This window comes from Phragmites australis, chromosome 1 (genome assembly GCF_958298935.1).
Source record: "Phragmites australis chromosome 1, lpPhrAust1.1, whole genome shotgun sequence".
Lineage (NCBI taxonomy): Eukaryota > Viridiplantae > Streptophyta > Magnoliopsida > Poales > Poaceae > Phragmites > Phragmites australis.
In genome coordinates, this window is record NC_084921.1 from 29652276 (window position 1) to 29680243 (window position 27968).

A 27968-nucleotide genomic window follows, 5' to 3' on the forward strand; every position below is an offset into this window, starting at 1 on the left:
TATCAAATATAAAACATATCTAATCCTATTAGAGTATTTAACTATAGATAAACGGATAATGAGATATAATTATTATCCCTACTGGCAACCAAACCCAGCAGAATAGGATGCCTAGTATACGTACCATAGTCAACGAATAGTGCCTCTTGGGTCAGGAAAAAAAAAGCTCAAACACAAACCGAAAGAGGGAAAAATAGAGAGGAAAATTTGCCTCCAAATCCTTAATGGGTCAAACAATTAGTGACCCGACCGGCATAGCCTCGTCGCCTTCCTCCCGCATAGCCTCGTCGCCTTCCTCCCGCAACTACCACCGCCTGACCGCCTCCCTCCTCCCGTTCCCGCACGCGCAGAGCCGACACCATAGAGAGAGGGGGGCACCAACCGCCGCGGCGAGGATCACTCCCGGGAGGCAGGTGATCGCCGGTTCCGGCGGCGGAGATGGGCTCGTCGTCGCGGATCTTCGAGTACTTCGTGGTGTGCGGCTTGGGGCCGGAGATCCGGGCGCTGGACGGCGCCAAGGGCTTCCACGGCGCCGACGAGATGTACATGCCCGCGTTCCTCGACCAGTTACCGCCCTCCAACCACGCCCTCTACCCTCCCCCGCCGCCGCAGCTCCCCACCGTGAGTCCGCAGATCCCGCCCCTCCTCCCTCGCCAGCGCCAATTTGATCCGACTTTGATCCGCTTCGGGTGATGGCCGGTCAAACTCTTGCTGGGATGGATCGAATTGGTGGTCACTGTGAAACGTGCGTGTAGTGTCGGCATTTGGCTGGGGTGGCGTGTTGCTAATTTCATAATTTGGAAAGAATCTGATCATTTGAGGTGAGTTCGTGATGCTGTTGACCTGTTATGCAGTGAGCTTGTTAGCATCGTATGTGTCTCTTTCGGACGCACAGGCACAGTGCCGGAGCCAGAGAACTATATAGAGTATGAGCGAAATCTAGACCTCAGAGATTGTGCTTTTGCATTCCACTCACTAGCATTCTGCCCTGTGCCTCTGCCGCTGGCCTGGCTAGGGATGGCAACGGGGCCAATCCTCATCGGGGAATGCTTCCCTATCTCCGTCCCTATTTAGCTATCGGGAGGAAGTTTTCTCCCATCCCCGTCCCTATTTAGCTATCGGGGGAAGTTTTCTCTCATTCCCATTCTTGCAGGGAATTTTGTGAGGATTGGGTTCCCTATAGTGATATAAAATTGAATCATAATTGATTATTTCTATATATTAATAATATGTCCGTAGTATAAATAAGTAATTTATTGATGCATATGAGGATAATTAATACATATGGATTAAATATCATAGGTTAGACAAAAAAATATAAGAGTAATTTATTATTTCTCCTACGTAATGTAATGTTTGTACATTTACATGCTAAGAAAAACATGTATATGTGTGATATCGGGGATATAACGGGGAGCGAGGACAGGGAGCACCCTTCCGTCTCCGTCCCTGTGGGGATAAAATTTTCCCATACCCATCCCCTAACAGGGGAATTCCCTGCGGGTTACCGGGGAACGGAGCCCCATTGCCATCCCTAGGCCTGCCTGCTGGACTTGTGCTGCCGCTTGCCTTCTCAATTGCCTAGTTACCGTGTTAATTTGGATATTTCGATTTGATTGGGTTTGAATCACCTAGTTGCTGTGTTGATTCTGTCATTGGGTTCCTCTCCCTTCGGCAATTGGCATCCTCCTTTGTTGCTGAATGTCATGATTGGTACTCCTTTTAGTGAGGGAAAACACTGAGACGGCTAGGAGGGTGTCCCTTGTCACCGCTAACCTTCCCTGGCAAGTTCCCCGGCTTGTCCAAGGAGCGTATTTGCCCCTGTACTGGTGCCATGGTGTAAGCAGGGAATTTGGACCCAGTATGTCTTGGATTGACTGAACATAGGAGAGTACTGTTACAATGCTGGTGCTGCAATTGTGATCATTTGTTGGCTAGAGGGGCTTGTTGTTGGATCATGCACAATCTTATCCCTGCTGCATGACCATTTTACGTCAGCGCATATTATTTCCACCAAATTTAGCTTGCAGCCTCAAAGTGAAATCATGGTGTAAGCAATATATTGTCAAGGAAAGAAACACGTTGATAAAAGATGCTAAGGGGAGAGGTTTTTCTCTATGCAACCATTTTTATTGTATGTCTCCGACCTATGTTTGATGATAGCATACTACATCTTGGCAGCAAGAACATTTTCTTTTTGGGGGTGGGGGCTTATTGGATACCATAAAAATAACGAATTTGAATATTTGCTACACGACACAAAATTAAAGCGGTAGCAATTGAAAGCAAAGTGAATGTGTATTTCGGCCTGTTGGATGACAACAACACCTTATCTTCGTTTAATTCGCGAAACAAATCCTTTTTTGTGAGTTGTGAATCTGAACCTGTGTAACTGCAGTGTGTTTTGCCAGCGGGAGTAAGAATATACACTTTGGGGCTGGATGCAGATGATGTCTCAACCTATCCACGTAGTTATCCTATAGTTTTAACAGGTACATGCAACAGCCATAAGATTTATTTGCTCCTGTTAAAAACTGATATTTTGCAAACTTTTAACTCTAGACGAATCACCTTTTTAACTTAGTTGTCATTTCTTGTAGAGGGAGATGGTTCAAAAATTTATGTCAGTTGTATTGCATTTCGGGATCCAATTTGTGAAGATATTATTGAAGCTTACCAAATTCCGGTGAATTCTTTCGCTGATAAATGCATCTGCCTTGTGTCCCATTCTCCTAGTTTCCAAGTCCTTCGTGATGCCCTAGAGGAAATATTTGTTCTTTGTTTTTCTCCTGCAGGGTGCAGGTAAACTTCATTATTCATGTACTTTTATGCATGCTTGTTTCAACGACCTTACAATCTAGCTTTAATGTTATCTGATTTCAGAAAGCCTTTGTGGGACATAATATCTCATATGGTATCAAATGTTCCATTACCTACACCGGGAAAGAATCGTGTCTTATTTGCCATTGAGAATTGCCTTCTATCCGCGGAGGCTCCTCCAAAAGAATGGCTTCCCCATGCTGATGTACGGTTCCTGTTTTCCATTTGTTATTACGATATTCAACCTTGTTTCCATTATCATTCCTCCTTTAAATTAGATACATTCGTTTTGTATACATCTGACTGGTTATATCAAGCTTACCATGACTGCAGATATCCTTCCAGCCATTGGTGCAGTGCCTTGATGTTGATAAACTAATACTGCTCTTTACTGCTGTCCTGCTTGAAAGAAGGATACTGCTGCGATCAAATAAGTTCGTTGAGTTCCACCTGGCAACTTTTGATATTCTTCCCTCCTACCAGTTAACACTTATCTCTGCATGTCATTAGCTTCAAAAGTGAAGGAATTGTCATGTTGGAAACATTATCTTGATATGAAAGAGTTTTGACACATTCAACACCATTAATGATGAAAATACTATATGTTTGATGGACTTCGCTTTGATTCATATTGCAGGTATACCCTGTTGACTCTAGTTTCAGAAGCCATTTGCCATTTAATATACCCAATCAGGTGGCAGGTAGGTTAACCAAGTGTCTGGTTTTGTACTCCAAAGTTTTTTCTGTGGTCTCCAAAAATACATTGGAAAATAATTGCTGTAATTGAGGAGTTCATTCATGTTTATTTCCAAAAATTCGTGGTGATGTTATGTTCCTGATCATGCAGCGAATTTATCCAACTTATTTGTTGTGGTGCAGCATGTCTATATTCCAATAATATTCTCTAGTGGGGTTGACTACATCGATGCTCCAACACCCTACATGATGGGACTTCATTCAGGTGTCGACACATCTACAGTGACAATGGATGGTGTAAGTTGTAAAACTAAGATGAGGTTTCCTTTAACCATACTTTTGTCTTGCCTTTGTTCTCTTGGAGGGATATATTTCTTCTCATTTATTTTGTGCCAAACAAGCTTTTTTTAAATAGTTTTGGTCACCTAGATTCATTTTGGACTGATTCGTTTTCCGTTCACAACCGATATTTGAATGCCACTTCTTGATTCTATTTGATTCACAACATAAAAGACTGAGGTGACTGCAATGCACCTTAAGAATCTTCTGGAGTGAAGATGTTTGTTTCACATCCAACCTATTTCAAGAATATGTAAGCGCACTAGTATTTGGAGGCACTATGTTTTCTTCTAGATGTATTGACAATTTCCATGAAAATAATGTGCCTATTTGTAACAAAACATTTTTAAGAGTATCCATTCAAAGTAGTCTTCAGAAGAGAAGTGATTGTTTTTTATTCTGTAGCATACATGCTTACAAATATATGTTCTTATGTTGCATATATTTGATACATTTTCTGACCAAGATGTTGCACTATCCCTCAAAGTCTTTTTCTTGTTTGTTTGCCAACAAATGCATGCATTCCCTTTTTCTTGTCATGTGTCATGTTTTCTCAATTGTATCGCATTTATGCATTTCAGCTTTGTTACGCTAATGCATATGATTGCAGGTAGTGGTGGTAGATCTTGAATACAACCGGATAACAACGTCGGAAGAAATTCCTCCAATACCAGAAACTGAACATAGTTTCTTGCGTGGTGAGATATTAAAACTACTACAACCCAATGTCATGGGTATTGATTATATGAAAATCAATCTTGGCAGTATGGGTGACCATTCTTTAAGGACTGGCTCAAAATCATGGGGGCAGGAGCATGATTTTCAACTTAGGTAATTCTGTTCTGCTTTTCTATTCTTAACCTGCAGCTCTGTACAATTTCAAATTATCATCATGTTTCTGCAATCAACTAGTGAAGGTAGGCCTAGTAGGCTAACTGATGTGGCTAGGGATTTGGAATCGGGTGAGCAAAGGATGGAGCGTACTTGCCCTCCTTGAAGAGGCTCTGAGCAGCCGATTAGAGGGGGATTAGGGATCAATCTTTGCTTGATTGCAATGATGAAGCGCCTGGCATTATATAGTCAGCCTCCTAACAAACGATGGTAACAACTTGACTAAGAAACTTAATCTTCCAGCTAACTAAATGAATCTTAACTCTAACTTGGATGCTAAGCAATCTAACAAACTGATTTAAAGATAACTTGGCTTATCTCTAAGCCGATGCTGATGTGGATGGGGGGTTGATCTGCGCCTTGCGCTTCTTCTTGTGGCTGTACCCTTTGCCAATGAAAGTGTCCACAACACTAACAGTCTATTGAAGGTAGGCCTAGTACCTTGGATAGGAATAGATAATTAGAGATGAATAAGTTGCAGTTAAATTCTGGTTCCTGCACCATCATATGTATTTAAGTTAGACATTTGGACTAGTTTCTTCCGTTTCCTTTTGTGTTTCACATAGTATCAGATTCAGTGGATATCAACTGTTTTGTTACAAGCAGCGCTACTTTAGAACCATATAGAGTGTTAAAACTACTGCAAATTGAAAGTAAAATAAAATATTTCCAACATGAATCAGATTTCCTTAGAATTCTTTGTGATGTACTCCCTTCTGCTTCACAATATTTGACCATTTTCTTGGGAACCATTGTTTCAACTGTTGGTCTGTTGAGGAAATTTAAAATATAGTTGTTGTAATATTTCCACTCTCTCCATACTTCCATGCTGTGAAAAAGGTTAAGTGGTTTCAGCATGTCATTCAGTAGGGGCATGTGGGATCATTTCTCATTAACTGTTTCTTAGAATTGGTGCTTCCTTGATCTTTGTGCATGATTAGCTTGGACAAATATTGAGAAGCAGGGGGAGTATGCTATGGTTGTGAATTGATACCAAAGTCCATCTTGGCTTGACATAATATCCGTGTACAAACTTGATCCTTTGGACTATATTATTCTCCATGTGGTATCATGAAAACAATTTTATTAGTGATTTTCTGTTTTTATGCAGGCTGGTGTTTTTGAGATTCTTTGCACATATTCTGAGTGGCTACCGTAACTTCATTGTAAGCCATCATGTCTAATAAGTTTCCCAGAAGCTATTTACAGTGTTTGTAGTGGTAACTCGGGAGGTTTTTTGTTTTCCTCTTTCCTTCAGGATAACGCTTTACCAAGTGGTTTCAATTCTCAAGCGTTTCTTAAAAAGCGTTCTCGAGCAACTAATCAGCCTGTCGAGTCCATGTCGATGGTATGCTTACAGCATATGTTTACTCTTCTTTTGTTTCATTCGTTTGTGTTGTCATAATTGGTAATGTGTTTTTAGATATTTGAGGAAAGAATTGGTGAACTTGGGAAAGTTTGTTTTGGTTCCTCAACTGATGTTGGGATTTTATTTACATGGTACTCCCTTCGTTGTCTTTTATTTGCTGCTCTAGAAGTTGAAGAGTGTTCTTTTTTATTTGATGTTATAGGATTTCAAGAGGAGTCCTAGCTACATGTTCCTAAAGTGCAACTGCCTCATTTAGTATATTCTACATTTTACAAGCTTCAAACTCTCTGTCACTGGTCACTAATATTAAAGAGGGGTAGTTTAGGAGACAAACAGATATAATGAGAAAGCAAGAGACAAATTTAGTAGGAGCATATGTTCATGTTGGGCTTTTTTCTTAATGAGCGTGCACAAGTCTAAAATATCAAATAAGAACGGAGGAAGTACTATTATGTTCTTTCAACTTGGAGGATCGTACAATTTTGTCCATTGCATTAAAAGAGTTGCAAGATATACTGTCTGTCTCATTTGTCAATTCCCAGAAGGCTTGATTTGGAAATATATCTGAGGTTCAGGTTCAAAATGATGCCTGCATAAAATTTAGGCCATAAAATGGACCTTTTCCTGAAGACGAGGAACTCAAAGGAAGGACTTCAAATCTGCTACTTGTAGCTAACGTTTAGGTCTTAGGGTAATGACCATGTGAACATATCATAATTCGGCCCCAAAAGATAAATAGAGCCATAGCTACTTGCTTTTTACCTGGTGTACTGTGCATTTCCTGAACATGGCAATATTGTGCAAGCTGTTTTATAGCTCATTGACTTGTGGAAGTAAGGATATCCTAAGTCCTGACACTAATCTGGCCATTATTGACATTTGTGTTTGGATCCTTCTCTGTTCCACAAGTTCTGCTATCTGAATATTTGCGGTTGACACATATATTTTTAAAACTGCAATAGGCTGGAAGCTCTTTACCATATGAAATCTTGAATTTACTTAAATTTCATGTGTACATTAATCATTAATTGCTTTCATGATTGTTGATTGATAATTGCTCAGCTCAAATGAATTGTTGATACCTTAGTTCTTTTTGTTACTCACAATAGCCTATCGCAGTGGTGGATTTAGAAAATTTACCCTTTTGAGGGTCAAATACACTGTTTCATGTTTTAGTGGGCCGTTTCTATTTTTTTGTGGATTTATAATTAATTTTTAACATTAGAAGGTTGTTTGCAAAAATTTGTGGGGTCAGTTGACCACCCCACAGCTTGCCTCAGTCACTGGCCTACCTGTTTCGTACTGTGACAGCTCTCCTAGTACAAATTAGTTATGTTGTTTCTCATGTTCCACTTATATGGTTTCTTTCTAAGAGGTTAAGCTTGCACAACTAATTAAGGGTATCCTAACCATGTTTTATACACCTAGGAGTTATTATTTAACATTATTCTTGTATTTCCACTTTGATCTTGGCAAAGTACTACCTCCTGTCCAAAATAGATATTGTATTAGCCAAGTAGTTTTGGTTTTCAAATAGACGTTCTTTACTAATTCGAGGTAAGATTTTCCACCGAACACCCATATTGATCACTTATTGTTAGTGGTGGTGGAGAAATAACATATGATTAGTAGAGGGTAGACTATATAAAAAAACAGTACATTAACCCATTCCTTGTCCTATGTGCATGAAGCAGAAGTGACAAGAAAAATTGACTGGAGGGAGTACTAAAGTATCATGTTTGTTTGGCAGATTATGCAGTTTTTTGAGACTCAGGGGTTCTTGGATTATCTGGAGAGATGCAACAATGCAGAAGAAAGCGGCAACAACCTTCTTGATAAGTTGCAGGATGCAACCGGGAGAGGACAAAACCCTCTAACCATCTTTCCTTCTCAAGTTGCTGATCCTGAGATCATAACAATAGCCGATTCTGAGACTGAAGGTTCAGGTACTTATTCCTTTTTTTCCCTTTTTTTTATACACTTATTCTCTCCATTTTTTTATTGTCATGCTTAATTCTTGTGTTCTAGCTCTACAAGCTCTATATTTGCATCCAGAGTACACTACTTCAAAATAACAATTTCATCCAAAAAACATTAACCATCGTATGTGCGTGTGTGTGTGTGTGTGTGTCTATATCTATATATATATATATATGTGCATTAAGTATCATTTTACCTACTCTTGGGACCATTTGACCTTAAGCAGCATTTATGTATACCCTGCTGCATGTTTCTTATCGACTGGGCTAATGTTAGCATCCTTTCAACTGGGGAAAGGAGGACCCACTTAGAACTATGCAGATTATCATGCATGAAATAATTTATTGGATCTAATACTTCATCATGTGGAATTATTTTTTATGAACAACCAAGTTCGTTAGAGAAATTAATGGAAGGTACTAAATTTGTTTATTAATTAGGAATGCCTGGGGATCGATATAATTTTGAGATTCCAGTATTTTCTGAAAGATAATTTGCCATATATGTGTCTGCAGAACCAGGGAATCGACACTGCTATAAAAGGTTTCCAGCAAATTTGAGAACAGAAGAGCAAGAAGAAAAACGTAAGTCAATTTTGGCGTTAGCTAGTGGGGCTACTAAGCAAGTACAAAGGTAAGATGACATGCCTGCAAAGTTTCTTTGCTATTATTTTTTTCCAGTGTCTATGATTACAATGTCAAATGACATCCATTTTCAGTTCTCCTTCTGTCCAAATAAATGGGGGTCCAAAGGCAGAAAGTCTGAGTCCGAGAGAGAGGGCGGTAAGTCATCCTGCTATGTGAAATAATTTCCACCATAGTTTCTTTACATGCATGACAGAGTAACACTTCTTTTTTTTTTTGCTTACATATTCTCTTTATTTTGGTCAACAGGCTGAGAGAGAAAGGATGGTTCTGGATATAAAAGTAAAGCTCCAGGTAATTATCAGATTCATCTTTATTGCCCCAAAAGCTATTGCGGATTATGGAACTATGCTAGAAGCTGCTGAATGTCACAATTTTATTTTTTCTTAAAAAAATTCTCATTAAATTTAGTAACAACTAAAATATTCTGAAACTAACATGAACCAGAAGCATGGACCATGTCTAAGCTAGAATTTCAGTTGCATTATTTAAATTGGAAGTGTGAAGCAATCAAGCAATTATTACTACATTGCAGTTAATTTATGAGTATTTTTTTTAAAAAACTACAGGTTCTTTGGCATATGTATAAAAACTACACATTTAAGGTCATTTATCAGAAAACTAAACATTTAAGGCTACACGTTTTAAAAAAAACTACATGTCTTAGAATTTCCTTCACCTCCAATCCCACTTGACAAGGGTGGCCCACATGTGGATGTAGCAAAATATTACAGTTTCCGTTATGTTGTGTTAGGCCGACATGTTTGCCAACCTTGTCACATGGGATTGGGGTTGACAAAATTCTTAAACCTGTTGTTTTTTGAAACATGTGGACTTAAATGTGTAGTTTTTTTTATACGTGCCCTTAAATATGTAGTTTTTTATACATATGTAAAAAAATCTGTAGTTATTTTTTGAGATTTACTCTTATTTTATATATTTTTTAATTAGTTATAGGGGAAAGTGCTAAAACTTGATTCTGTTTAGATTCAAAAGGTTTACCTTTTGAGCTATTTGTTTGAGCTTTTCATTTGAATTTAAGAGTCTTTTATTGTTTCAACCCTTGTTGAACCAAAAGTCCAATCACATTCTAGGCTGGGGTAGCAAAAAATGTTTAGAATACACTAATTTCTATCAAGGTCATAATGGACCGCTATTACTGATATTGGGATGTTTGCTGTAGTGGTGTGAAGTTTGTAGTATAGTTTCTCAGGCCCAACATGGTGATAGATTCATTATAAGCTTATAGACTATGATTTAAAAAGGTCATTTTTTTTGCTGTTTCATTTTTTGCCCAACCTTTTATGTGGGCTTCCACAAAGTCCTCTGTTAAATAGAAAGGGCTGTTCTGAATATCACTTCCTACCATTATCGTGTAATCGGTTGCTGCATACAAAGTGCAAATGCTTGCTAATATATGTGTGCATTATAAGCATGTCACTACTAAAGTATGCATTTTGTCTCCAGGGACTCTGGCTTCGTCTTCTGAGACTTGGGGCAACTGAGGATCCCCTTTCATCATTTGAATATGGCACCATTCTTGGTATCTTGATGTTTCAATATTTATCTTTCTGCACTTCTCATGTCCTCCCTATAACTTTTTTTTTCTTTTGCAGCTTTGATCGAGTCTGATGCAGAAGGCATCGGGGGAAGTGGCTTTGTTGAATGCATCAGAGAGCATATCCATTCAGTAATCTGAATCTTACGGTTTTATGATCTGTGAATCTATACACTGCCACTTTTTGATCCACTTTATATCTTACTTTCCTACCTTGTAGGGTTGGCAATGCCGCTTAACCGATGAGCAGTTTATTGCTGTAAAAGAACTGGTGAGAATCTTATTTCTTATTCCCCATTTCCACAATCCTATAGGTATAATTACTAGTTTTCTCTTACAATTGGTGGTATCTGTTCAAGTCACTGGCATGCTGTATCCCAGCTACTAGGATGTAGTGCCATTGTGATAGCTCCTAGATAGGTAAACTGGCAAACCAGCTGGTGATACTCATCAGGTTTAATTCCAAGACAACGTAAAATATTACCTGTGTGCCTGGTGGCAAGGTTACCGGTAAATCAGCTTTTATCTGGTTTAATTTAATGTAAAATATTACCTGTGTGGTGGTTTTAGGATAGTTTTTTTTTTCTCGAACACGCAGGAGAGCTATGTATCATTGTATTAAAAAGAAAAAAAGATTTAGTTACAACACACACCCTTGCAGAATAGTACAGATAGCACCACAATCTAAAGAAAGAACAACCACATAGGCAAACTCAAGCATTATGCTCGATCCACAACTAGCTGCAACAGCCCTTTTGCTCCCGCATTGCACCAAAGTCTAGCTTCTTCGCAGGCCAGCCGCAGGAGTTTTTGGATATTGGGCATCACACCAATGAAAACACAATCGTTGCGGTGTTTCCAAATGAGCCAAGCGCCTAGAATTACCAGCAAATTGAATCCATCCTTCACTTGTTTGGTAAACATATTGCTTGTCCTAACCCACCAATCGTTGAACACCAAATCTTCGGGCTGTGGTGTCACATCTGGGATCCCAAACTGCCTAAACAGGAAGAACCAGACCCGCCTCATGAAGACACACGAGATTAGGATGTGTTGGATGGTTTCATCTGCTTAATCACAGAGTGGACATCTCTCAGGATGTGGCAAACCCCTCCAAGCAAGGCGATTAGCCGTCCAATATCTATTGTGTACTGCCAACCAAAGGAAAAAGTGATAACGTTTCAGAGCCCATGACTTCCAAATATGTTTTGATGGCTCAAAATGAATGGCGCCGTGGAAGAAGGCCTTATACGCCGACTGAGCTGAATATTGTCCAGAATCTGAAAACCTCCATCTATGTTCATCCCCGACCTCCAGTTGAAGTACAAACTCCGACACCAAGTCCCATAGGACAAGGTACTCTGATAGAGCTGTAACAGAAAGAGCACCTCAAATATCTTGGACAATATTCAGAACACCAGATACTGCCTTTAGAACACCAGATCCTATTTTCTTACAATTGCTGCCCGATAAGGAGCATTTTCGTTCTTATGCTATATCTTCCCTTATTTGATTTTCTTTGCCCATTTTTTTCTGCTATTCTTAGTGCACTAAGCATCTGTTTTTTTACAGGCTTACAAAACTCACATGTTTTACTTGCTGAACTAGCAATATGGTTATTTTATATTGTTCTGTGTTGTCTTCATTTTGAAACAACCTCTTTTTTCTCTGATGCAGCTTAAGACTGCTATAACTCGTGCCAACTCCCGAAATGACATGGCAACCATTAGAGATGCTCTTGAAGTTTCTTCTGAAATGTACAGGAAAGACCCAAACAATGTTCAAGACTACGTTCAACGACATCTATTATCGTTGTCAGTATGGGAGGAGCTTCGGTATGTTATACTTAGCGTGATATAATTCGATCAATTTCATTTCGATGTTCAGCTTAAATTTCAAGCTCATGTAAATCAAGTACCCATGCATTGGTAGGATCTTTGGTCCAACAATGTTAATAAAGTTTACACAAAAATTAATCTATAATCAATACCCTTTTTGTATCTGTCAGAGGACATATTGAATTAGCTGGTGGTCAAGTGCTAGTCAGGAGGCATGAAATCCTATAATTGTTCTATTGCTTGTATCGTTGACTTTAATAGGTGTTGGCATTGCAAAGGATAACCAATGAGTAGTTGCCAGTTTCTTTACTGGGATGGGCTGCTTTTCCAAAATTTGGCCAGTTTATGCCGTAGAAACCCCCTGCTCCGTGGTCCCCATTTGAAGTAGAATGAGTATATTATCGTTTATTAGAGCAGAATGTCTCGGTGTCAGCCCACCGGTGAGGAGGTTAGGGCTCAAGGGTTCATGTGGGCATTAGGTTTAGAGGCAAGGGCTTGGGCAGCAGGCCGGCCTGGCGGTGGTGGCGGCCTCGTGACCACGGTGGCTGAGGACTGGTTGTGGGTAGGGTTAGGGTAGAGGCGTCAAACCGACAGCCCGGTACCACTGGGTTAACGTGGCGGCGGGCAGACGCCAGAGATAGGAGGAGATGGGGGGCAAGGGAGCTCGTCGGCGCTGCTTTCTTTGAAGAGAGAGAGGAGCTGCAGCCTTGGCTGGGAGGTAGAAGAAAGTACCTAGGCTGTTGGATTTGAATCCAAAGGTCGCAAGCTGTTGACTGAAATTGTGAAGAATTTAGAATTTCAGTCAACTGACAAGGAGAAAGCCCCCTTATTAGACATGCCCTAACCCCCCAACCATAAAATCTTAGAGAGAAAACACACATTCTTGATTGCGCCATGATGGGAAGGTTTCGCCGTTTTCTCAATGATACTTAGCTCAAAGAGCTCGCCCTCCTCGGCTGTAAATACACATGGTCGTACAAAAGGGACTCGCCAACCTTAGTCAAGCTGGATCACGTGTTTTGCTCCACGGATTGGGAGCAGATGTTTCCAAATTGTCTACTACAAAATGCATCGACGGAGGCGTCTAACCATTGCCCTTTGTTGCTCAGTCTACGGGATAATGTTTTTTTTCTTACAGGCAAGCGACGTTTCCATTTCGAGTCGTTTTGGCTCAAGATGGATGGGTTTTTGGAGACCTCACGGGTTTTGGCTAAAATGGTAGCTCGACCATGCCTGATCGAGACACTCTGCGTCAAATTCAAATCACTCACCAGGGCACTGCAAAGTTGGGGAGAGAAGAAAGTTGGTCATATTCGATCGCAACTGCAATTGGCTAAGGAAATCATACACCAACTGGAGATTGCACAAGACTAGACAACTGTTAGATGATGAACTTTGGCTTTGTCCCAGCCTCAAGAAACACCGCCTCGAGTTAGCTTCCTTAGAGCACACAATTGCTCGGCTTCGCTTGCAGTTGGGATGGCTCAAAGGTGATGCAAATACAACCTATTTTCATCTCCATGCATGGCATCATAAATGAAAAAAATTCATTCCAAAGTTGATAGAGGGTGATCAAGTCCTCACTAGCCATGAAGATAAGGAGCAGGCTGATTTTGAGTTTTACTCCAATGAGCTAGGCTCGGCTGAGCAACGAGAGCTAACCCTCAATCTTAGTGAATTGCAGCTCTAATCTTTTGACCTCGGGGCCTTAGATGCCCCCATTCACCGAGGAAGAGGTGTGGTCGACCATCAAGCATATGCTATCGGACAAAGCTCTCGGGCCGGATGGTTTCACGGGTAGATTCTACAAAGTTTGTTTGGGAATCATAAAAAATGAAATCATGGTGGCCTTGGCAGCAGTGCAACATGGAAATGTCAGGAACTTGTGGCTTTTAAATAGTGCCTTCTTGACTCTTGCCAAAGAAAGAAGGTGCTATCCCTGTCCAAATCAAAGACTATCGGCCTATTAGTTTCATTCACACTTTTGCCAAATTGGTTGCAAAGCTTATGGCAAACTGGCTAGTAGGAAGGTTGCAACATATGGTGTTCCCAAATCAGAGTGCTTTCGTGAAGGGTTGATGTATTCATGATAATTTTTTGTTGGTAGAACAGATTGCAAATTTTCTACACCGACAGAAAGAACCTCGCGTTCTTTTGAAGCTTGACATCTTGAAGGCCTTTGATTCCGTTTCATGGCCGTTCTTATTGGAGGTCATCCTTTTCTTGGGATTCGGCCCGGTTTGACGCACTATACTTTGTGGTTTGCTAGCTATATCAACCACCATGGCATTTCTTAATGGCATTCTAAGAAAGGAGATACAACATCAGTGGGGATTGCGGCAGGGGGACCCTTTGTCCCTGATGCTATTCATCCTCGTCATGGATGTGCTCAATGCCTTGATCCATAAGGCCACTACTGAGGCCACTACTAAGGGTTTACTACAACCCCTCTCCTCCAGAAATATTCAGCATTGAGTGTCCCTTTATGCCGACGATGTTGTCTTGTTCCTTTGTCCAGTCGTTACAAATATAGACATGATTAAGGAGCTCCTACGGGTGTTTGGCATTGCCTCCAACCTTAAAACTAATATTCAAAAGAGCAGCGTCATGCCGATTTAGTGCACTGAATTTGAGCTAAACATAATCACGGATCACCTCTCGTGTGAGATTAAAGAATTTCCATGCAAGTACCTTGAGTTGCCGTTGTATATTCGGAAACCGACAAAAGCAAAATTGCAACCCATCATTGATAAGACTGCAGATCAGTTGCCTGGATGGAAGGCTTGCTTGTTAACCGTGCTGGACGGTTCGTCCCGGTCTAAGTGGTTATGACCTCCATGTCAGTCTACCATGCTATTGCTTTGGACTTGCTGGGTTGGGCCATCAGAGCAATTGATAAGATTCGACGAGCTTTTCTGTGGAGAGGGAGAAAACAAGCTAACGGCGGACACTGCTTGATAGCTTGGCTGAAAGTATGTCGACCACAGGAACTCGGTGGGATTGGAATTCATGATCTGCCTAGACTATGTTGGGCACTACGGATACGTTGGTTATGGCTTAAAAAAACGCAGCCGGAGAAGCCATGGGCGGACTTCACCATACTGATCCAGCCCAACGCCAAAGCTCTCTTTGCTATCTCGGTGGTCACCATGGTCGGCAATGGTAGCAACACCCTCTTCTGGATGGATAGATGGATCCATGGGCAAGCAATTGCCGATCTAGCACCACACCCCTTCGCCTTGGTCCCTAAGCGTTTGATTGCAGCGTGCACGGTACAAGAAGCTCTAGTGGACTACCGGTGGATCTAGGACATCCGAGGGGTGTCTTCTGTTGTGGCCATCTCGAAGTACCTCGATGTTTGGGATTTAGTTGCTGATATTGTGCTCTAGCCTAAAGTACCAGATCAACACCAATGGAGGTTTTCAAAATCAGGTTAGTACTCGGCAAGGTCGGTTTACAAGACCTTCTTTCATGGTGCCATTAGTTTTGAACCATGGAAGCATGTATGGAAATCTTGGGCACCTCAGCGCTGGCAATTTTTTCTTTGGTTGGCCATACAAGGTTTTCTTTCAGCAAGAGAGAATGAGGAAAACCGGTCAAAGAACAGTAGTAGATGCTATTCGTACAACCAGTGTTGGATAACAGATAGGCTAGCTCGACGAGGGCTACCGCACCCGGGAAGTTGCTTGTTATGCGACCAGGATGATGAGACTATCCAACATGTCCTCACAACATGCGTCTTCGCAAGGTAGATATGGTTCTTCCTATTCCCGCGATTTGGTCTCCTGGATGTCACGCCATAGTCTGATGATGAGGTGTTCAGTGATTGTGGGTATAAATAAACAAGAGGCTCTCCAAACCTTTGAGGGCTGGTTTCAACTCTCTAGTGATACTCGACGCTTGGCTAATCTGGAAGCATCGCAATGATTGTGTTTTTAATAGCGCGACGCTGTGTGTTCCGAAGGTGCTGCGCCAAGCTGTAGATGAGGCCCAGCTGTGGTGTGACAGCGGGGCCAAAGGGCTTGCTCAGTTGGTCATAAGTCGTGCTTAGTGCGTTTTTTCAGCCTAGGTGGTCGTTGTCCTTTTTTTCAGCTTAGGTGCTTAGGTCGTTTAAGTGAGTGAAAAGGGGTGGTGGAGTGTTGTACATGAACCTTCTTCTTAATGCAATTATACGCAACTCTCCTGCGTGTTTGAGAAGAAAAAAAACACACATTCAAAATCTAGCAAAAACAGAGGTGAGTTTTTCCTGGATACTTTGTGGAAATGTGGAGCCTCCCTGGTAATGTTTTATAGTGTGGTTCTGGTTTTCAAAGCCCTGGTTGTTTATACCTTTTTCTGTGCCCAGCAGAAGCAATGACCTGGCATTTGCACTCCATTTTCCATGTCGTTCTCCCCAAGTGTTCCCTCATGGGCTTGAAGACACATTAATTTGTCATGTTGTCCAGCTTTGTTAACACCAAGTAGTGCTACTACTTCAGGAACTACAATGCTAAACTGAACAAAGTTGAGGCTATATATGAATCAGATAGAAGTTTGTGGCTTAACACTTGACACATAGCATGAAGTTGAGGGACTGCAGCTGCAATTTTTTGTGAGGGAAAAAAAGAATGCTATTCTGATAAAGGGAACATAATAAAAAGAATCTGCATGAAATTCAAACTAATATGTTTATCACCAGAAGCAAGTGCAAAGTGTACCAGCTATTACTCTTGATTTGTTGATTGCATATGATTTGATTTTCCACACGATCACACTAATTTAGAAGTTTGTAAAAATCCTACTCGTGTTTATTTCGGTTTATTTTCATGTTATTCATTTGAGTTTCTGTTTATGACATGTGACTGTGCTTCTCTTGCAGCTTCTGGGATGGCTACTTTGAATACTTGATGGAAAATTATTCCAACAAGTAAGTTAGATTTAAAATTTGTTCTGCGCATTCTCTGTCTCAAACACTATTGTGTGGGTAATGAAAGAATCATATTCAGTTTACATTTACAATTTTATGCACAAAATAGTATAAGGCGAGATATTTTATGCAATCTAAAAATATCAATAGTAAGAGACAAGTTTTGTGCACAAGGAGGCTGTAAATTTCATATTTTTATCTTTCAAGCACCTTCCAGACTTGAAAAAACATGTAAATCACATACAACATTCTGAATTTTGGATTAATTTGGTTTAAAAGAATGACGGAAAATATTTTAATAGTAGCAATACTCTACTATTTTTTTATGGAGAAAAGTTTTAATACAGTTGCAAAAATCAAATCCCTTGATCTTATCTTTTGTTTCTTCTGTTTTTCAGGTCAGCAAATTATGTAACATTAGTTACTGCACAGCTTATTGTCATGGCAACTCATATGGTACTTGATTGCTTGCATGTTATGTTCTTTCTAAAAATAATTGAATTTGACTGTCCCTAACTTTTATATTGTGAATAATGAAGGCTGGATTGGGATTACCTGACATTGATTCTTGGAATATGATTGAGAAAATAGCTGAGAGAAACAACTTGGGTTATAAGCAGCTTGTAAGTCAAAATGGAATGCTCACTGTTGAGAATTGGCTGCTTTAAACACCTATTTTCTTACAATTCCTTTGAACTTTCCTCAGATCAAACTTAGAGCATTGCTTACACATCTGCAACAACTCCGTATTGGCTATTGGGGGGTCACTACAGGGAAAAGCCAACCACTGCAATCATATGGCATGGCTTCACCTCGTGGGCATGATGTATCTGATGAAAGCCAACAACCTGCTGAAGCATCTGTGTTGGGCCGAAGTTGGGTGCATAGCATGTTTAGCAGAGACAGAAGCTTAAGAGCCAGCTCTTTCAACCGAGCTAGTAAGTATTCAGCTACTACCATCTTTTCCCATTTGAGGACCTAAAGACGATTAAGCTTATCTTAGGGTACACAATAATGCAGACCTCCATATTACCACATTTCTAATCAGGGGTGACGCTACTTTGCATCCCCCCCCCCCTCCAAAATCCAAAATTACTACTAAAAACAGCTACAATAAACAGTATTTTTGAAATTTTATGCGTTTTCAACGGTAGTGCACCTCCTTCATTTAGATCCTAGCTTCACCCCTGTTTCTAATATATACATTATTGCTGTATAATTTCAGATGATTCAAATGCTGTTGCTACCACAGGCAAAACTGACATTTCTGCTGCACAAAAGAAAACTCAAACAAATATGAGGACCCTTAGAGGGCATACAGGTGCTATTACTGCTCTTCATTGTGTGACAATAAAGGAGGTCTGGGATCTTGTTGGTGATCGTGAAGATGCTGGCTTTTTCATCAGTGGAAGCACAGATTGCACGGTTAGCTTGAAGCTTATACTGTCATAGTGATCCTTTTTTTTTTGCAATTCTTGCTCTAGCATCATTGTTCACTTTGTTATCAGTCATAATAGCACCTTTTTAGGGGCCAAATTACCTGTTCTAATCATACTACTGTTCTAATCATACACCAACTCCCACATGCATGATCTATCATTAAATACAAATCGACATATTCCATATTTGCAACTAGTAGTAAATGACATTGATAATATAAATTTTGTTGGAGGGGTACAATTTAGAATCTTAGATATCAATGCCATAATGAAAAGTGGAATTACAAGAGGAAAAAGATAGTAAACATCCACATCAAAATTGTAGAATGACGTGTAGTTAAGAACAAAATTTAATAGCTAGAATGAAATTTATTTGGCAATGGAGAGAGTATAACTTAATTGGGGGTTGTTAATTGTGCTTGTCAGTTGAAGATTTCAGTGACATTTGCATAATGCTTGTTCATTACCTTCATGTTATCGATACCAAAGCCTATGTTTATTGTTCATTTGAATTCAACAAAAGTTCTTGCGCACTTTATGTATGATTTGTTGTCATGCTATATGGTTAATATTTCATGTTCCAACCATTCCTGGGTTCTAGAGCTAATAGCTATGCTGCATTACTATAAGATCTCTTGATCTATCTTTGATGTGGACATTGAGTTAGTAGTTTGTTTTGTACATTTACAGGTCAAAATTTGGGATCCAAGTTTGCGTGGTTCTGAACTTCGAGCAACACTTAAAGGGCATACTAGGTAGAATCTGTAATCCAAATTAGTAGATTTAATGGTCAATTGCACGAAATACTGCATTATCATGTTGATCCTGTTGCAGTTATTTCTTGTCCGAGACACAACAAAATTTAAAGGAACTATCAAATTATCTCTTTTCACTTGTTCAAGCATGTAAATAATTGCAATTATTTGGAGAGACTTATAAATCAGTGCAACTTGAACCATCCATCTTGTAAGTGCACTTTTTCAAGAAGTGTAATTAAATGGGGTTTATATTTAGTGGCTCCACCATTATATTGAAATATTGTAGGTGCCATTTTGCCCCTACCAAGCATGGTTGTGTTAATGGCTAAAGTTGTGTTTATATGATCCAAGGAGTATACTAGCTTGGTGTTATGGATCATAGGGCAAGACTGTCAATTTGATAAACCATCTTCAATTATAAAGTGTTCGCAAGGCGCTCTGTGGTTTCTGGCTGATACATCCATAGTGTACTTCTGTGACATAAACTGACTTGATGTAGATCTTCAAGGGTGTACCTTTTTTGGTTGATCTTTTATCGTTCTTGAGATATTGTAGATTGTCCAGTTCTGTCACACTGAATTTATCTATCCACATTGGGTGTAGATCAACTACAGTAACTCGATTTTTTCAATATTTGCAGGACAATTCGAGCAATTAGTTCAGATCGTGGTAAAATAGTTTCTGGAGCTGATGATCAGTCTGTCATAGTCTGGGATAAGCAGACTTCTAAGCTTTTGGAGGAACTGAAGGGTCATGAGGCACCAGTGAGGATCTTATGAATAAAAGTAGCTTCATTTTAATGACTCCATTTCCACTCCTTAGTAACTACTAAGTGTGTCCATGTGCAATTGATATAGGTTAGTTCTGTCTGGATGCTCTCAGGAGAACGTGTACTTACTGCATCACATGATGGTACTGTAAAGATGTGGGATGTCCGGACTGATACCTGTGTTGCTACTGTGGGTCGTTGTCAAAGTGCCGTTCTCTGTATGGAATATGATGACTCCACTGGAATTCTGGCAGCTGCTGGAAGAGATGTGTATGTTCCTTTTTAACTTCAACAACACATTTTGGATGCTTAATTTTTTTAAAATTTACTTGTGAAACTTGGGTTGCAATTTATTCTGGAGAGTTTATTCCTACCAGGGTGGCACATGTCTGGGATATCCGTTCCAGTAAGCAGATGTTCAAGCTTCAAGGGCATACAAAGTGGATAAGGTAATGTCTACGTTTGAATTGACCTGTTGAGCTCTCCTTCCCTAATTCCTTGGCATTGATTCTAACATAAATTCTTGTTGATTAAAGATCGATGAGGATGACTGGGGAAACCATAATAACTGGGAGTGATGATTGGACAGCTAGAGTGTGGTCCCTTAACCGCGGAACATGTGATGCTGTGTTAGCATGCCATGCTGGCCCCATACTCAGTGTTGAATACTCACCTTCAGATAAAGGAATTATTACTGGTATGTAACTATATCTCATTTTAAAAACAGGACAGCCTAACTCTGGCAACACCGTATCCAACATGCCTACATGTCACATGTGGTGCTGATTCTTAATTAACATGCCAGGTTCCTCTGATGGGCTCATACGATTTTGGGAAAATGAAGGTGAGGGTTTAGTGACTGCAAAAATAATTTCAGTTGCTCTACCACATTGATGGTTTTGTGCCTATCTTAGGGAAATTTGTACTTTTGTAACTTATATCCACACATGATAAGCATTCTATTTATCAGTAGAGACTAAAAATTGCGAACTGTATTACAGCACTGTCTTTCATAATCGCTGTGGTTCCCCTTCTTGCAACTAATTACCCATTTGACGATGGATGCAAAATTACGTAGAGTTAATAACTGGTTATTTGGTATTAGTAGGTTGCAGTTAAGCATAAATGCATTGTACCAATGACTTTGTGACACGTTATTAATATTTGCAGTTAGCATCCAATGCATTGTATCATGGAGCATTATACGTTTATGCCTAGTATGACCAGGGCTAGAAAAACCAATGGGAACTGGCAGGTTCCCACCCAATTTAAAAGCCTCATTTTTTTGTTGTTTTTGCATGATTTTGGAATTACTCAACGAGATATGTTGTTTGGGATATGATTTGTAGAAATTCTAAGAAATCTAAAGAAAATTTGAACTTACCGAAATCAAACTGTTAAGGGTCCACTAACCCAGCAAGTTACCGGGAACTGATGGGGTCAGGAAAATTTCCAAATTCGAAAAGTTTAACCCTGTCTGTGACTACTAGTGTTCAATCTTTGCAAGTATTCAGAGTAGATGCTTTTTACACTATTATCTTACATTTGTTGAATGGCCAGTTTATTCATTTATGGTTTTGAAGTCTATATAAATACTATCATTTAGCTGCTGTATATGAATTTTTTTAAAAAAGTGGTGAAATGGTGATTGAAATTCAAACTTATGTCCTCGTGTCCTCGATTGCAGGAGGAATAAGATGTGTTAAGAATCTGACACTTCATTCAGCATCCGTTCTGTCTATTAATGCCGGTGATCACTGGCTAGGAATTGGGGCTGCTGACAATTCTATGTCTCTTTTCCATCGACCGCAAGAAAGATTTGGTGGTTTCTCAAATGCAGGATCAAAAGTTGCAGGATGGCAGCTTTACAGAACTCCCCAGAAAACTGCTGCAGTGGTATACTTCTCATTTTAACTTCCACACATTACTTTGTTTAGCTCATTCCTTGCCAGTACGTTTCCAGTATTAATCAAAGAGATATGGTATTGACTTCTAGGAAGAGTATCCAGTGCCTCCCCCTCTTGGGTACTCCCCTGCATTTTGCACCATAGCGAAAGTGGGACTGCAGTGTAGAGTAAGATTAGCATTCATCAGTGACACATTAGAAGATCAACAGATAATAATAATAATACACACCAAGTAAATCTGCCTAGGTTTTGGGACGAATCACCATCAATGACGTCCCTAGACCTTTTTTCTTCTGGGAATACTATTGTACTAAATCAATAGTAAACCAACCATGATCGTAAATTCATATTGTAATGTATATATGATGTTTATGTTTGCTTCACTAAGTCAACTTTTTCAAAGCATGATTATATTCCCACAGTAAGATCTGAGGTGCTTGATATACTTGTACATGAACTTGTGAAGGTAGAAGGCTAGACATTGCAGGTTATAGGATCGTGGCTAGCCAAGGTGCACATCAACTCATCATATGAGAAGCCATCATGTTGAAGTTAAAACAGAATTGTTATAATATTACAATAGAGTGTACTTTTCCTTCTTCCTTTTTGCCATATTATGAAATTTCCCCTGTTGCAGGTGAGATGTATAGCATCAGACCTGGATAGGAAAAGAATCTGCAGCGGCGGTCGCAATGGACTTCTTCGGCTTTGGGATGTGACCACAAGTATCTAGTCACACTAGGATATATGTTCATGTAAAGAGATGGCAATTGCCTGTGATGTTGTATGCCATATTTGTCCCTGCTCTTTGTTTGTTCCATCACTTTTTTTTCCCCGTCTCAAACTGTCAGGTAGTGTACATTCTCGATTTGTCATGTAAAATTTTGTTTATATTTTAGGGTTCAGATCACACTACCCGACAAGGCACGGTTTGGTTCATGAAACCGATCATTTTGTAAGAACAATGAGAAACTCTGGAAGTTTTGTGTTATTGCTCATGCAAATGTATGATGTAATACAACACTCCTTTCATATCAACTGCTCACGAGAGCTTTGTTTCCTATGTACAAAATTCCACAACTAACTTATGCCAAGTGCTTGCAACTCACACTAGGGCAACCACTGTGGTCAGATTAGGGCAACGCAGGGCTGCTTGCTTGCTAACCAAAACCTAATAAAAAACTTCTAATCCCCCATGCGATCTCGTCTTTATCTTCCATAAGCACACGCGAACTCGTCCATCGCCAGCGCCGGTATTACCGCTTCAAGTTCAACAACGATTGCATGGCGATGACTGAACCGGTCGCTTCATCGCAATCCGCTCCTAGCTAGGCTGCGACCACGAGCGGGGCCGGGGCGGCGCTGGAGAGAGACGAGGTCGCGTCGTGCACCGCCTTCGTCATGGCCTCGTGGAACGACGCCTCGTTCCAGCAGTCGCCGTCCTGCAGCGATCATGAAGACACAGACGTCAAGTTACTAATAATTGCGTGAAGAAATGAGGATGCATAGTTTTCAATGAATTCCGTGAGCTGCAGTGCAGTATGTATGTGAGACGGTACAGACTTTGTGCAAGGAGATTTCGTATAGCTGTCGTCGAGGATATGGCTGCTACTTGTTTTGTGTCTGGTCCAAGATTACCTGGTTCAGCTTTTCTCACATCCCAGCTAAGGGTGTACACTAAGGATAGCGTGCGGTCTATCTGTTGTCTAGAGATAAGTTTTGGACCAATTCCTCCGTAGCAATCCTGTGGAATTTTTTTTTTTTAACACCGGACCTCTTTTTTACTCGGGGTTTTCATTGGAGACCAATAGGGGATACGACGCCGAGGATCGAACCCCGACGGGCTTGACTCTACCACTGAGCTCCTTGCCCGTTCGCTATGAAATTCCTTTTTTAGATAGTGGAAGTACAACTTAATTTTGGCCTCTTGCACTAACACAATCCATGGAATTCCTGCGTTCTAGACGAGACCTAACTCAATTCGGAGATGCTATGGCACTTGATGAGCTACAAGCAAAAGCAACGCGAAGAGCTCAGTGTTTACCGTGATCTGCAGCTTGATGCTGGCGATGGCCTTGAGCAGCACCTGCGGCGAGTAGGTGTCGGCGTCGACGGACATCACGCTGATCCCACTCATCCACCTGAGGCACTCCAGGACGTGCAGCACCAGGTCCACGATGTCGCACTCCACCATGACCATCACCGTGAGGTTCACCTGATCGTCAGACGGCGCCTTGCTGATCTGGACCTTGGCTCTCCGGTGCGCCGCCATTGAGGCGCTGCTGCCGCCATCCTCGCGGGGGACGTGCCTTTCCAGCTTGGTGTTCTTCTCCTCCAGCTCCGACACCTGCGCCTCCAGCGTCTTCAGGTAGCTCGCCGCGTTGATCAGCACCGTCGTCTTGTCCTTCTGCAATGTACGTATAGTACAAGGTGGTTGAAGTACGAGTAACGTTGTTTTTTGACAAAGAAAAAAAGAAAACAAAAAGAGAAGAAGGTTGCTATGATGCTATAACGGTGAATTTAAATTCTCATAAGTTAGCACCTGATCTTAATTTCCATTTGGATTATGTTGGAAATTGTGTATATTTTTTCCTTCCAAATTAATGGGACGTCAATGACAAAGGCCGTCTCAAACACTGCCACTTTCATGAAAGGATGGTTTCACCTAGTGTCTAATCTGCTTTGCTTGTCTGATTAGGACAGCCCAAGTTGGCACCCCTGTTCTCTGCAACAAGGTTGTTTCGTGGCAACCACTCAAAAACTAGTGTAAATGATGTGGCTTTGTTTGTCTTTTCCAGAATTCAATATTCCCCATCAACTTATTTAGGTTTTTGGACTTTTCGTTCTTGTTGCATCTTCCTCGGCACCTACCGCTGTCAACTTGCATTTTTGTGTGGAACATGTTAGACATGACAGATGACAGCAAGGTCCCCTTCCAATCGCCTTCCTGTGCTGATGTCTTTCCTTGTAACGAAGAACTGTCGACCAGCCAATGCACTAGACTTTCAAGTCCTATTTTGCAAGTGGGCAAAAGTTTTGCTATCATAAAAAATATTTTAATCTTTTCATACGTACTAAAAACACAAAAGGTATCGTTTTTTAGGAGTGCCTAAAGATAATGTTCCAATAATATTATTTAGAAAGGATTGTTTTTCTAGCACTAATTTGAAGTCCCTGAATTAGTAATTGTAGTTTTGGGTTTGGCAGCATATATATTCTGAAGCAGTACAGAGATTCCATATGCTCGCTTGTTGTTTAATGTTCACAACAGCACCATACAATGACCAAAAGCATTCTCATTTGTTAGTAGCAACTTTAAATTAATTTTGATGAAAGCTTTCTCCTGCTCCTGCAATTTATTAATTCACCAATCCTAGCATGGTATTGTTTGTCAGGCAATTAGCTCCACATGCACCTCCTTCAGGATGCTTCCATGCATTGTACTGTACCCTTTCTTACAAATCCAATCTTATGGTGCTTCTAACCACCTTCCTTGTCAATGTCCTTGTCATGCAACTAAACAACACTATCCTTCACAAGGTTGGACATAGTGGCAAGACTTCCATTCTTCCAAGTCACCTTTGAAAATTTGAAAAATCAGAGGATCTATTCTCTGCCTCACAAAAGAAACAGGACTTCGTATCAGCCCTTTTCGACCGTCCGATAGTAAACTAAACATCAAGAAATTCTGACTTACACGCAAGCATCGGTTCTAGATTGGACTGCCTAAAATAGCTTAGCTAATGTTATCGATAGCGATAAATCTATATAAATACAAACATCAAGTTAAATTGAAGATGCATGCCTTTGCTTGAGAGTCGGCAATCCCCCGAAATTGTCCACAGGAAGAGGGAAAGTCCTAGAGATAATCTCATCGGTCGAGTCCAATGAAACAGAATCTACAGTCTACACCACTTATTTTTAGTGTGCCATATTATAACTGTATATATTAATATTTACGTAAATATTACAAATGTTATAATTTTATAACAAACACGACCATTTTTTTTACATTGGACGCTAGAGTTGTGTAGCAAATACGTATTATCTGTAAATCTAGTGCAGGCAATTAGCTAGTTGTTAATCAACAGTAAAAGATGGAAACTAAAGTTATATTGCTCCTAAAGAAGGTTAATTCGGATCTCTAAATAGGAGTAGTAGATAGTGTCGAACTAGTGAGAAAATGATACTCCAACATTGTGGCTGTAGAGATTGGAGAGTGAATGAATGGATCTCAGCATACCTTGGAACACGGGGGGAGGACGGACCTCAGCATCTGGAAGCTGTCATTGAGCTTCTCCCGCCTCTTCCTCTCCGACATCATGTGGTACACCTGGTTACCATTGCTGCCGGCGGCCGTCCTCACCTCGTCCTGCTGCTGCCGGCCGCCGCTGGTCAGCGACGTGGTCGTCTCCTGCGCCACGGCGAGGCTGGTGCTCTTCACCATCAAGTGCCCGTCGTTGTCCCCGCGCGGCTGCACGGCGGCTTGCACGGTGGTGGTGTCCCGGTCCGGAAACAGCGGAGGCGACGATGATTCGGAGGAGGAGGGGGACGCCGAGGACAGGACGGCCATCATCGCCCGCATGATCGCCGCGTCGTCGTCGGATAACGGGTCTTGCGGGGCAGGCGCCGCGGGGTGCGACGAGAAGGCCAGGGCGGCGGGGTCGAGCGCGAAGAAAGGCGAGGAGCCGCCGCTGTCGATGGAGAGGGAGCGCTTGGATGACAGCGACGACGATGAATATTGCGTTGGGTCGTGCTGCTCCTGCTGCTGCATCAGGTGGTCGTCCTGCTCCAAGAATAAGGCACTCGTGTCCATTCCCACCATGCCATCCACCTTGGTTGCCGCGGAGCCCGTGAGATCGACGTCGGCGACGCCGAAGCACGCGCTGTCGCCCTCGAGGAAGCTCACCGCGCAACTGAGTCGTCCATCGATCACAAGTTCACAAGAAGGAAATTAAAAGGTTAGCAATTGCACGACTCATCAACCGTTGAGAAGGTCACTGGACTAAACGCATCCAAGCACTAGCACTAGACGACGTACTCGGCGAGAGCTGGCCAGAAGGGGTCATGGTCATGGTCATGGAGGTTGCCAGCACGGTGGAGGCCTGCGATGTCGTTGGCCTGCAGCTGCAGGTCCAGGCCGCACCACACTTCATCCATGGATCGATGACGATAACCAACCAGGCAAAGAGATGAGAGGAAACCAATGGAGCTAGCGGCGGCGGGCGGTGAGAGTGTGTTGGCGACGAGCGAGGCAGACTAGCTGCTGTTATATACGCAGTGCAGGCGAGGAGGAGGAAAGAGCAGATGCAATTAAGTGGGTGGTTGATTTAGTAAAGAATGGAATAGTCGAAGTTGCGGGGTCAAAGTCGCGGGTTGGGTGCATGTGCGACGCGGATATATAGGACCGAACGAAAAGCTCGAAATTGGCTGAGCTAGTTTAGCTCTGTGTTTGTTTCAAACTCTAACGAGTTAAGTCTGAATTTTAGCTCGTTTAGATAACGAGTTAGCTCACGACCTAAATGAGTTGAGATTATTAATTTGCTTATTGATCATCTTTATTTTTGATAAAAAGACTTCTTATCAATCTACTTAGCTTTTTATTGATCAGCTTATCGTTATGATATAGCTCTTATCTTTTTCCCCTCTCATTAATCATTCCTTCAAACTTTGTATATATAGATAGGTGTGTGGAGAATATTGTTTCATATAATTTTTTAGGAATGATTTATTCCGGTAGCAGAACATATATAGGTGGATATATCTGCTGTTGTACTTCATATGAATTTTAAAAAACATTCAGAAGAGATTCCGCTTACAACAATTATATCTCTGATTAACATGCAAAGAAGAACTATATTTCTAAATGTTATTGTTATTGTTATTATTGTGTATCAATGTATTTTTTAAATAGATGTTTATATTCTTTTCATTCTAGTAACATGCTGCTTTCTTAAAAAAGTAACGAGATGCTCACACGTTAAACGAGTTAGCTCGTGAGTCAAACGAGCTGAGTCGAACCGAACTAGCTGTTCTGCTTCTTATATTAAACGA

General features: G+C 41.0%; 2 protein-coding genes across 4 annotated transcripts; one reads left to right on the plus strand and one right to left on the minus strand.

Annotated features, from left to right (window-relative positions):
- Positions 1-237: 237 nt before the first annotated feature.
- On the plus strand, positions 238-22905 carry LOC133914712 (DENN domain and WD repeat-containing protein SCD1-like). 3 transcript variants are annotated; one of them, XM_062357759.1, is made up of 31 exons: positions 241-621; positions 2399-2492; positions 2601-2802; positions 2884-3025; positions 3154-3254; positions 3458-3521; positions 3700-3813; positions 4466-4686; positions 5858-5912; positions 6005-6094; positions 7866-8061; positions 8611-8728; positions 8814-8877; positions 8989-9033; positions 10207-10282; positions 10356-10429; positions 10518-10568; positions 11975-12132; positions 16994-17041; positions 17440-17497; positions 17581-17664; positions 17748-17979; positions 18267-18466; positions 19171-19235; positions 19879-20002; positions 20096-20277; positions 20385-20456; positions 20544-20704; positions 20813-20851; positions 21695-21903; positions 22552-22905. In XM_062357759.1, exons 1-31 carry the CDS (start codon positions 439-441, stop codon positions 22645-22647), a joined length of 3618 nt encoding a protein of 1205 aa, XP_062213743.1. In that variant the 5' UTR covers positions 241-438; the 3' UTR covers positions 22648-22905. The 3 variants fall into 3 exon arrangements, with proteins under 3 accessions (XP_062213750.1, XP_062213743.1, XP_062213746.1); XM_062357762.1 differs by lacking the exon at positions 2399-2492 and having other exon boundaries at positions 486-621; positions 2737-2802; XM_062357766.1 differs by lacking the exons at positions 20385-20456; positions 20544-20704; positions 20813-20851; positions 21695-21903; positions 22552-22905 and having other exon boundaries at positions 238-621; positions 19879-20023; positions 20121-20260.
- Positions 22885-27284, minus strand: LOC133914732 (putative transcription factor bHLH041). The gene is made up of 4 exons (XM_062357769.1): positions 26956-27284; positions 26158-26830; positions 23959-24321; positions 22885-23356 (listed from the first exon to the last, which is right to left on the minus strand). The coding sequence occupies exons 1-4, from the start codon at positions 27072-27074 to the stop codon at positions 23243-23245; spliced, it is 1269 nt and encodes a 422-aa protein (XP_062213753.1). The 5' UTR covers positions 27075-27284; the 3' UTR covers positions 22885-23242.
- Between the last annotated feature and the right edge of the window lie 684 nt (positions 27285-27968).